At 43.1% G+C, this 12,021-nt stretch overlaps 1 protein-coding gene across 5 annotated transcripts in view; it reads left to right on the forward strand.

The window, feature by feature from the left end:
• The window catches only part of Mlh3 (mutL homolog 3), a 34,037-nt gene that overhangs the window by 216 nt on the left and 21,800 nt on the right, over positions 1-12,021 (forward strand). For 3 of the 5 annotated variants that reach the window (XM_075947569.1, XM_075947570.1, XM_075947571.1), the window contains exons 2-6: positions 1,047-4,344; positions 7,109-7,258; positions 7,801-7,899; positions 9,340-9,425; positions 10,164-10,268. In XM_075947569.1, the coding sequence (XP_075803684.1) occupies positions 1,110-4,344; positions 7,109-7,258; positions 7,801-7,899; positions 9,340-9,425; positions 10,164-10,268 (3,675 nt within the window). In that variant the 5' untranslated portion in view covers positions 1,047-1,109. The remainder of the gene's footprint in view (positions 1-1,046; positions 4,345-7,108; positions 7,259-7,800; positions 7,900-9,339; positions 9,426-10,163; positions 10,269-12,021) is intronic. The other 2 variants (XM_075947572.1, XM_075947573.1) reach the window with 1 other exon arrangement.

The raw sequence follows: 12,021 nt of genomic DNA on the forward strand, positions 1-12,021 counted from the left end.
GAGCGGCGGGGCGGGTGGACTGCGCAGGCGCGAGCTTCCTGCACGGGAACCTGGACTGTCTAGACCCTGGGACTGTAGTAATCACAATGTTTATTAAACATTCACCCCGTTTGCCAACGGCCGCTAAGTTCATTGTCTTAGAAAGCAAACGTAGCCCCAGTTTGCCCAGGCTTTAAAAAGCCAGCCCTGCCGCCGGCTCGTTTATTAAGAAGGAAGTGAGACCTCTAAAGACCTAGACTCTTAGGATTTGTTTGTACTTGCAAGAAAACTTGAAATCAGTTCAGACCACCCCATACCATCATTATTATTGCCATGTTGTGTTCTGGGGATATATAGGGACCGAGCGTATCAGTACAAAAGAATATTAGTAATCAGGACTTTTCAGCGAACTATCAAGCAACAGCAGAATTTAAACAGCAAATGGTAGAAAACTTACAGGCAAAGGAATTTCCCTGCTTTAGCCCCCACGCCGCCCCCTCCCGCCTCTCCTCAGAAAGTAATTGTGACAATTGTAATCTCTTACTACCTGTCTCTCCTTGATATGTTTGACTTTAATTCTGTCCCGTTGTCTCACTTTCTTACTTACAGTGTCTTAGCACACTAAAGTTTTTCTAAAAGCCATGGATATTGTGTAATGTATAAGCGTTATGAAACAAGCTTGGATCTTTTTCATGAATAATTTCTAGCTAACGTTTCTTAGCTGAATTTAATTTAGGCATCTGTTTTTAGTGAAGTGCTTAGAATTTTGAATAGTGTCTTTACGGGTCAACATCAAGTATAATTATGGTTTCTCTTTAGGGCATTCACTTTAGGAACAGGGAAAATTATGAAATTATGAATGCTTCTTTGGAATCGAGGTCCATTATACCAGGCATGAGTTTTATGTGCTGTCCAGAAATTAGATGTATACTTCTGTTTCATATTTTGGTTTAATATTTTATTTTCCTCAAACCGTAGTTCTTCATAATACTTGAGAGAAGTCAGTAATGCTAAATAATCGAGGTTTGATAGGGTTTGTGTGTTCTTTGTTTTTGTTTTTTTCATAGGTGGTTATTTCCAGTCAGAGAAGGAAGCCCGCGTCTGGCATTCTCTCCACATGTCTCCCTGCCATGATCAAGTGCTTGTCAGATGAAGTCCAAGCCAAACTGCGTTCCGGTTTGGCCATAATCTCCTTGGGCCAGTGTGTCGAGGAACTTATCCTCAACAGTATCGATGCGGAAGCAAAATGTGTGGCCGTCAGGGTGAATATGGAAACCTTCCAAGTCCAAGTGATAGACAATGGACTTGGGATGGCGGGTGATGAGATAGAGAAGGTGGGAAACCGGTATTTTACTAGCAAATGCAGCTCAATACAGGACTTGGAGAACCCAAAGTTCCATGGTTTCCGAGGAGAGGCCTTGGCAAGTATCGCCGACATGGCGAGTGCTGTGGAAATTTCATCCAAGAAAAGCACGGCTATGAAAACCTTTGTGAAGATGTTTCAGAACGGGAAAGCCCTAGACGCCTGTGAAGCAGATCTGACTAGACCCAGCGTGGGGACCACAGTAACCGTGTATAACCTGTTCTCCCAGTTCCCTGTGAGGAGGAAGAGCATGGACCCTAGACTAGAGTTTGAGAAGGTCAGGCAGCGGGTGGAAGCCATCTCCCTCATGCACCCCTCTGTCTCGTTCTCTTTGAGGAATGATGTTTCTGGTGCCATGGTTCTCCAGCTCCCCAAAACCAAAGACACATGTTCTCGGTTTTGTCAAATCTATGGATTGGGCAAGTCTCAAAAGTTAAGAGAAGTACATTTTAAATATAAGGAGTTTGAGTTTGGTGGCTACATTAGCTCTGAAGCGCACTACAATAAGAATATGCAGTTTTTGTTTGTGAACCGAAGACTGGTTTTAAGGACAAAGTTGCATAAACTCATTGACTTTTTATTAAGAAAACAAAGTACTATATGTAGGCCAAAGAATGGCTCTGCCAGTAGGCAAATGAATTCCAGTCCTCGGCACCGCTCTGCCCCCGAACTCCATGGGATCTATGTCATCAATGTACAGTGCCAATGCTGTGAATATGACGTGTGCATGGAGCCCGCCAAAACTCTGATCGAGTTTCAGAACTGGGATACCCTGTTGGTGTGTATTCAAGAAGGAGTCAAAAGGTTTTTAAAGCGAGAAAGCCTGTTTGTAGAGTTATCAGGTGAAGCTATTAAGGGCTTTAATGAAGACAACGATTTTGGTTTGTTTGGTGCTACTCTGCAGACACAGGCGTCTGCTCGTGAGAAGTGTGACCAGAGTAGTTTCCAGGAAGCGTGCACTAATATTTTGGATTCCTATGAAATGTTGAATTTACAGTCAAAAGCTGTGAAAAGAACGGCTACTATAGAAAGTAGAAACACACAGAATTCTGGGGATTCAGAAGCCACCAGAAAACAGACAGCTGACTCAGTGCACAGTTGTGAAACAGACGGCCTGGGCCATAGTGAAATGATAGAGTCATCACACAGCGAAGACAGCGCTCACTTAGCATCAAGGGTGTTGGGAGAAGAGGGAGAAAACGAGAAACATCAGAAATCTTTCTTGGAACAGAGGACTTCAGAAAGTCCACATGGAACTAGCCCAAAAATGGTTTCAAGCCCTGATCGGACGCATCATCTCTTTGAGGAGAGTGAGGCAGATGTAGAAATACAGAAAATAAGCCCTGTTGTTAATGTCATGGCTGCCAACGTTCCCCCAAATAGTAGGATTCAGAGCCTACTGGAGAAACATGAAGATGCTACCGAAGTGGGGTACCAACCTCTGCCTTTTGAGACAACAGCATCTAGAGTCCAGGGTACACAGAGAAAGAAGGAAAAAGGAGAAAAAGAGCCGAGTAGTCCTGGAAGAGTCAATGTTTTTAGATATGGAGAGGTTAAGTTATGCTCTACTGGTTTTATAACTCATGTGGTACAGAATGTGCACACTAAATCAAGTGAAGCAGAGCATTCATTTAAAAATTATGTCCGACCCGGTCCTGTAAGTGCCCAAGAGACATTTGGAAACAGAGCACACCACGCACTCGAGACTCCAGACACCGATTTAACAAGCACTTTAAGTACAGAATCTGCTCGACTGCTCCACAAAAAATTGTGCAGGACAAACACAGGTTATGGGCCAGAGAACAACCCAGTAGCAGCGGATGAGAGCTTGGCTCTTTTTCAGGAAGGTGGTACAGGACCACACACAGGTTGCTTTTTGCCTGACGCACCCTTCTTCCCAGGGTGCAGCTATGCTTCAAATGGTAGTAAGAAAACAGAGAAGATGATGCATCCCTCCAGACGCTCAGGCCGTAGGAAGCTAAGCTTGCGTTCACAAGTAGGGTCTTTAGAGAGATTTAAGAGGCAATATGGGAAGGTTATCAGTTCTCTAGATACAGAAGAGGAAAATAACACCGAAGTAAGGGCCCATGGTGATGCTCAGGTCGAACCTGACATTCTACTAAATGACAAGAGCCACTTAGATATGCCTGATGGTGGTAAGATCGCTACCGTGGAGCACTGTGACACTTGTCAACCAGTAAGTCACGTCCTGCAGTCAGAAAAATCTCCATTTTCCAAAGAAGCTTGCCTAGAACAGATGCCTCACTTGAGAGAAAGTCCTATTACTCTGGCAGAATTCTCTCCCTTTAACAGAAAACATTCCAATGTTGAGAAGTCCACTGAGTCACTTGCTTCAAAATTATCCAGACGGAAAGGTTCTGAAAAGGAGCTTCGAACAATGGAGATGACAGGCCATATTAGTGAACTTCCAGGTTCGGATTCCAGTCGGACAGACAGTAGCCAGAGCACTAGGTTAGACTTACCTTTTTGTGAATTATTTAAAAATAAACACGAAAAAATAAAGAGTGACATGCTTCTGATACCAGATCCTGCCACCCAGGATAATTCCACCCACAACAGTGCAGTGCATTCTCACAATGTAGTGGACCACACAGAGAACCCTGAAACTCCTTTGCCGTTGCCCTGCAGTGATTCTAAAGCCAGGAAAGATTCAGATGTTCTCGTCAGATCTTCAGAGCAACATACAGGGACTCCTGAGTCTCCCAGTAGAATGATCACGGGTCAGGTAGAAGTTACCACTGCCGGCCAAGATGGAATTTCTTCCCAGAATGATGAGTCTAAAGCAAGATCTTGTTCCGAAAATGAAGAATCTAATTCATACCCTATGGGTTGGCAGCAGCATTTTGATGTAACGCTGGGAAGAATGGTTTACATCAACAGAACAACCGGACTAAGCACGTTTGTCGCTCCCACGGAAGATGTTCAGACTGCTTGCACCAGAGACCTGACGACTGTGGCTGTGGATGTCCTTCTCGAGAATGGTAAGTATGAAGAAGAACAATGGCCAAAGAGCAATACAGTTGTTCACAGAGGTGGCCAGCAGACAGCCTTGGAAAGCCACGTTGTATTGTTATGTTGTTTGGGGGTTGGGAATATTGAGACAGGGTCTTGCTGTGTAGCTAAGGCTGGCCTCAAACTGTTTGTAGCCAAGTTGGTCTTGAACTCATGCTAGGTCTTGCTTCCAAATGCTAGAATTAAAAGTATGTACTACAACACCTGGCTTCTGAAGGCCAGTTTTAAAACCTAAACTGTGTTTAAGGCATACGGAGATTCTTGAGGTTTGACAATATTGAAATGTGAGAATTTTGTGACGACTGATAAAGAATATAAAGGTACCTACATGTGTCTGAGACATATGTGTGTGGAAGGGGACGGATGGACTTCATTTTAATCAAATTGTGCTGCTAGTGGCTAAAAAAGACCCGCAGTATTTATCTATTCTGTTTTCCCTTTCTTCCCAAATATACTTCTAGAAATTTGTCTTTAGAGACATGACTGCTTCTGTCTGTGGCTGCCAGCCTAAGGCTGGGGAAATTCTTTACTTATCTTAAGTTCCCAGTAGGATACATAGGTCAGTGCAGTGGGATTTTGTGAGCTTCCCCTGGAAAGTAGGAGTTAGCCAAACATTTTTCAAAATGTAGGCTAGATAGGTGCCTTCATAACTATATTTTTCAAATGTACTTTATTATATCTACCAATCCACTTGATGAATTTCTGATACAAGAAGTTGATAATAATATGGTTTTCAGGTCACACTACAAAGCAACACCAGAGCCTGGTCTAGGACTCTGGGTTCTCAGGTTTCAGGCAACATTAAAAGTGACATTGTTTTGGCAGTGTGTTGAGAGCCAGATGTTGGGAGCCGGTGAAGCTGATTTCCATCTGGCTGTAATCTCGGCTTTCACTAGTAGGATAAACATTAAATATGCATCCTTGAGAAAAAGTCTCTCATGCTGTAAAAGAATGAAAATTGTATGAATATAATTGCAAATTACAATGTCTCCTTAGGATAAATATTTCTTGTTGGAGGTTCTGATGTTAAATAAATCCTTTAGTTTTAAATGTTTTTCAATTTTTTTCCTTATGGGAAAAAAATCACTGTTGTAACTTCTAGAGAATTTCATAGGAGGAGAAAACCCTTTATTTTCAGTATTGCTCTTGAGACTATCCAGTTGCCCTTAAGGCATCTTTATGTGCTTTCCAGTCTAGGTCATATGTACTGGTTTGTATGTGCTGAATGCTTATCAGAGAGGAACATCTAAGGTGCCGGCACCTCATCTTCCTGAAATGGAACTGCTTCTGAAACAGCGCCAAAAAATAACTGGATTACGTTCAAGTGTGGGGTGGTTGTTGCCAAAAGAAAGGAGGGGGAATCTTAGCTGCCACACTCAACATAAACATCTGCTCCTGTTAAGTAGATTTGGGGTTGAAACTACTTCAGTGCACCGTGCCATCTGGATTACCGTATCTTGTGAACTTTTGAGAGCCGTGTTAAGTCAAGTTCCAAATGAAAATTAGTTTTGCTATCAAGACAGGATCATTGAAAAAGTAGCACCTCACACCCTCCATTCACATGGAATTGGCTCTTCACAGTGGGGCATTAGGGCATGACTGGCGCATATGAAAATGTAGATGTGTAACGAATTTCTAAGAGAAACGGTAAAGCTCCACTAATTTTAGCACTTGGGGGGTGGAGGCAGGAAGATCAGGAAGTGAAGGCAGTTTCTCTCTCTTTTGTTTTTTAGTTTTGATTTTTTGTTTTTTGAGACAGGATTTCTCTGTGTAGCCCTGGCTGTCCTGGAACTTGGTCTGCAGACCAGGCTGGCCTTGAGCTCAGAGATCTGCCTGCCTCTGCCTCCCAAGTGCTGGGATTAAAGATGTACCAACCAACACTGCCCAGGCCTCACTCAGTCTCTTATTATACAACCTTACTTCAAGTAATCTCTCGCTTTAGGTTTTTTTTTTTGTTTTTTTTTTTTTTCCGAGACAGGGTTTCTCTGTGGCTTTGGAGCCTGTCCTGGAACTAGCTCTGTAGACCAGGCTGGTCTCGAACTCACAGAGATCCACCTGTCTCTGCCTCCCAAGTGCTGGGATTAAAGGCGTGTGCCATCATCGCCCGACTCTCGCTTTAGTTTTTGTCAGACAGGCTTGTCTTTTTCAATAGCTCTGTTATGTGTTCCTCCCATCCTTTTTATTTTATTTTTATTTTATGTATTGAATGTTTTTGCCTATATGTAGTCTGTGTACCATGTTCATGCCTCATGCCCATGGAGGCAGAAGAGGGCATCAAAATCCATGGAACTTGCTGGGTGGTGGTGGCGCACGCCTTTAATCCCAGCACTCAGGAGGCAGAGGCAGGCTGATCTCTGAGTTCGAGGCCAGCCAGGTCTACAAGAGCTAGTTCCAGGACAGGAACCAAAAAGCTATGGAGAAACCCTGTCTCGAAAAATTAAAAAAAAAAAAAAAAAAGCTACGGAGAAACCCTGTCTCGAAAATCAAAAAAAAAAAAATCCATGGAACTTGAGTTACAGTGAGCCACTGTGTGGGTTCTGGGAACTGAACTCAGGTCCTCTGGAAGTGCAGCTGGTACTCTTCACCACTGAGCTAATTTTCCAGGCTTTTCAAAACTGTCTCTTCAGAGTTGTTTCTAAGACTCAAATCTGCTGTTCCTCCAGATGGTTAGCGTTTAGACTGGTGTTTGAATAGGGTACCTTTCATCCACTCATTCATCTGATCCCATTACAGATGGTTGTGGGCCACCATGTGGGTACTGGGAGTTGAACTCAGGACCTCTGGAAGAGCAGCCAGTGCACTTAACCGCTGAGCCGTCTCCAGCTCTGCCAGGCGTTCATCTCTGCACAGGTTCATCCAGTACTTGTTGTCTGTCACACTGTGGTAGGTGTTCTCACACTAAAGCTCATCTGACTTCTCAGCATTTATTAGGGATATTAGGGATAGCTACATAATGCAATGCAATCATGGTTATAGTAGGGCCACAGATTGTGGGTAAGACACTTAAAAGTTGGGCATTTGTAAAGGCTGCAGCAGGTTGTGGGTGATCATGAAGTACAAGGGTGTGTCTGACAAGACTTTTCTGAATAACTATACCTTGTCCGGTATTTAGTGGCACCCAGCCTTTATCTGCTGGATTCCAGTAGCTGCCTCATTTACTCGGGATATGACCGTGGAAAATGTCTGAAGACAATGCCTCGTGTGTCCCTGCAGCCTGCACATTGCACTATTGAAAGTCACATCTATGATAAAGAGATGATGTGTTAATGTAATTAAGTTAGCGATGGTTTCATTGAAAGTTCTGATTTTCCATGTATTCAGTAGTCTGCCTTCTGCCTTCATTTAGTTTGCAGAGAAAGATTTTACATAATTTTTATAGTTTGTATGTTGAGTTCAAATGTGTCGGTTTTTCTTTCTTTGTGTAGGGGTCCAGTACAGGTGCCATCCTTTTAGAAGCGACCTTATTCTTCCTTTCCTTCCGAGAGCTCAGGAGGAGAGGATTATGATGAGACCAAAGGCGAGAGGTGAGAGCAATGCCAGAGGTTGTGTGGAGACACCTGGTACACCCTGTCCCGCTCATTGCGGAAGACTGAGCAGGGGTGCGTTCTGAGGCGTGGTCGGCACCAGCTGTGCCTCGGGAGCCAGAATTCCCCACGGCTCTGTTGAGCAGCAGAGCTAAGTGATTCGGTGCATGCATACAGATCAGAAATTGCTTTTCCAGACTGGCGGTTGGTGCTGGGTGATTATGCGTAGGCTATGGTGTCTGAGACCGGGGAAACGTTTCTTATTTTTAAGGATTGAATTTCTCCATATTACAGTACTTTGATCTTTGTAAAATTCTTTGGAAAAAAACCTAAAGAAACCTATTATTTTTGTTTTTGTTGTTTCTTAAAATCAATTAAGTATATTTTTATCAAAAGGCAACAAGAAAATTGGAACTGTAGTATTTTCTGTACATGCACTTGGAAATATTCTTCTTTTGTTTTAAGACTTACTTAGTTTTGTTTTGTGTATGGATGTTTTACCAGCATGCATATCTGTGCACCATGTGTATCCAATGCCGTTGGCAAGAGGAGGGCATCAGATTCTCTGAATTAGAGTTACAGATGGTTATGAGCCACTGTGTGGGTGCCAGGAACCAGACCTGGGTTTTCTGCCTGGAAAGATGGCTCAGAGGTGAAAAGGGCTCCAGCATTGGTATAGACCAGCAGTTTTTGACCCATAGGTTGCAACCCCTTGGGTTGCATATCAGATATTTAAATTACATATACAACAGTAGCAAAATTATAGTATAAAGTAGCAATGGAATAATTTTATGGTTGGGGTCACCACCACATGAGGAACTGTAATAAAGAGCACAGCATTATGAAGTTTGAGAATCACTCTTCTAGACAATTTGCAGAAAAGCTGTCTCAGAAGGTGCTGTCATGATACTAGTTTTAAAAGTAGCACCAGGGGCAGAAAAGATGGCTCAGTGGTTAAGAACACTGGCTATTCTTCCAGAGATCCTGAGTTCAATTCCCAGGAACCACATGGTGGCTCACAACCATCTGAAATAAGATCTGGCACCCTTTCTGACCTACATGCAGGCAAAATACTATATTCAAAATAAATAAATATATCTAAAAAAAAAAAGGTAGTACCAAGCTGGGTAGTGGTGGTGCACACCTTTAAACTCAGCACTCAGGAGACAGAAACAAGTGAGTCTTTGTGACTCACTTTTGAGTCTAGTTTGAGGCTAGCCTGGTCTACATAGTGAGTTCTAGGCCAGACAGAGCTACATGGTAAGAGCTCTGCAGAACAAAGAAGTAACATCAAAACGAATATAGGGACACAGTAGAGGCTCTAGTCAGAGAGTGTGGAGTGTGGGGATAATGTGTCTACTCTTGGTCTGGAAGCCGTAGCTGAGCAGGAGAGGACACTCTTTTCTGAGTTCTTGATGGCAGCTGTCCCCTTTGCCCTAGATGCTGTGGATGCTGCTGTTGTCCGTGAATCACTTCAGGCCTTGTTTTCAGACTGGAACAACCCAGTATTTGCCCGGCACCCAGAGGTGGGTCTCTAGTACTTTTTCTTTGCCTGTTTATAAATTTGAACTTCATTTAAGCTGAATATGGGCATGCATGAGTATATGAATTTGTAATTATGAATGGAAAGTAGGCAGATTTCTAGATGGTATACTCAGAAATTAGTGCTTAATGTAGAAAGAATAAACCAGCACTTTGGAAGGTCAAGAATTTTGGATTAGCATGTATATTCAGTGTGAAGAGTGAGTGTATTTACCCTGTCTTACAGGGCCATTTCTCCTGCGGGGACAGGTCTGTGTGGCCTGGCCCTGTTCTCCCTTTGATGCGTTGTCACAGCCTGCACTAAGTGTGTTAATGAGTGTGGATAATAGACAAGCACTGGACTACTGATTCATCACTTAAGCTGCCTTTAAGGACTTGATCATGGAGCACAGACAAATTGTTCTGAAATGATTCTGGGTTTTGTCAGTGTTTATAAAAAAAATTGTTAGACAACTTATTCTTATCTGTAAACAATCTATAGGTTTCCTACGTTCATCCTATTTCTAGTAGGATATATGAAAATCCTTGTTTGGTTTTGGATTTATTTTCTGCAGTGCTGGGAATTGAAACGAGAGCCTTGCATATGCTAAGCAGTACTCTGTCACTGACCTGGATATTCCAAGCCCCGAAAAAAATGTGTATTTTCAAAGACTTTGAAATCATTGGTAAAAAAGTTCCACAGACATTAAAAGTTAAATTGTGTTTTTCCTGGGTCTTCCTAGGTTGCTGTTGATGTCAGCAGTGGCCAGGCTGAGAGCTTAGTGGTTAAAATCCACAACGTGCTGTATCCCTATCGCTTCACCAAAGAGATGATCCGTTCAGTGCAGGTAAGTCAGCACCAAAGAGATGATCCGTTCAGTGCAGGTAAGTCAGCACCAAAGAGATGATCCGTTCAGTGCAGGTAAATCAGCACCAAACCCATGCAGTGTTTACGCTAGACTAACTTTTGTGAAATTGAGGGTTTTTTTAAATGAGTGAGACCGTATTAGTCAAGGCATGCTGTATTGGGCTTCTCTAGAGGAACGGAACTGATAGACTGATAGATAGATTGATTGGAGTGGCTCACAGGCTCTGGTCCAGCTAGTCCAGCAATGTCTGCCTACCAACTGAAGGTCCAAGAAGCCAGTAATTGTTCAGTCCACAAGCCTGGATGTCTCAGCTGATCTTCAGTTTACACAGGAATCCCAAAGAAGGAGGCTCTGTTGCCAGTGAAGGAGTGGATTTACCATCGAGAGTGAGGGCAAGGCAGCAGAGAGCCAGCTTCCTTCTTCCACGTCCTTTATATAGGCTGCCAGCAGGAGGTGTGGCCCCAACTAAAGGTGGAGCTTCCTACTCCAAAGATCTGGATTAAAGGTGTATCTTCTCACCTCAAAAAGTCTGAATTAAAAGTGGGTCCTCCCACTTCAAATAATTTAATTAAGAAAAAAATCCCCCATAGGTATATCAGACTCTTGGGTTCTGGTTAATTCTAGATGTAGTCAAGTTGACAACCAAGAAGAGCCATCACATGTGTGTTTGTTTTAATCTGACTGGAATCTTAAAATAATAATAATAATAATTAATAATATTATTAATAGTTATTTTTTTTTTTAGTTTTTTGAGAGAGGGTTCCTGTGTAGCCCTGGTTGCCCTGGCACTTGCTCTATAGACCAGGCTGGGCTCAAACTCACAGAGATCTGCCTGCCTCTACCTCTCAAGTGCTGAGATTAAAAGTTGAATTTTTATCATCAGGACAAAAAATGTAAAAAATTTCAATAGCAAAGAAGAATATTCTAAATAGTGCATGCGAGTAGGTTTTCAGGGAATGAATTATGCCAAGGGCGTTTAACAGTTCTGCAGCTCTGTATTTGGAGCTTATATTTTATAACTATATGACAAATGCCAACAAATTATCTATAAATCAACATTGTCCTTAACTGTGCGGAATCCTCACTTTTGAATGACCCTCCCTATGTGAAGCTGCAAAGGTTAAGGAAGCTGTAGAGTGGGAGGTTCATTAACAAAAGGGACACCCCTGTCTCCTCTACTTTTCTGTCCAGATCGAGACCTCTGGAGAGCATGAGCCTGGACAGAGGGAGCCTCCACGGTCTGAAGCTGGTGGTGGCTTTTACAACTGCTCTTAGACTAGCTCTTCCAAAATGGCTTTCCTGGTTTTTCACAGTTGAAAACTTGTATTTTATGCAATGCATGATGGCACATACCTTTAATCCCAGTGTTTGGGAGGCGGAGACAGGTGGATCTCTGTGAGATGGAGGCCAGCCTGATTTACATAGAGTTCCAAGTCAGGCAGGGCTACACGTTGAGACAGTGTCTTTAATTTAGTTGTGTTCATTAGCAGTCTCTGGCCACGTGTGTTCCTCAGAGTATCTCTGCTGGAAACATTACAGAGGTACTCTGACCTTGCCAGCTAGCGACCTTCCTGTCCCAGCCTGGCCCCCCTACCCATCCTTTCACCCCATCTCAGAACTGTCTCACCGTCAGCAGCACCTTAGTCAGTGTTTTAGAACAAGTCTTTGTGTGTTTGTCGGGAGCGAGCTCACGTATGTGTCAGAGAGCAGCTTGCAGGAGTCAGCTCTCTGC

The sequence above is a fragment of the Microtus pennsylvanicus genome, chromosome 14 (assembly GCF_037038515.1).
Source record: "Microtus pennsylvanicus isolate mMicPen1 chromosome 14, mMicPen1.hap1, whole genome shotgun sequence".
NCBI lineage: Eukaryota > Metazoa > Chordata > Mammalia > Rodentia > Cricetidae > Microtus > Microtus pennsylvanicus.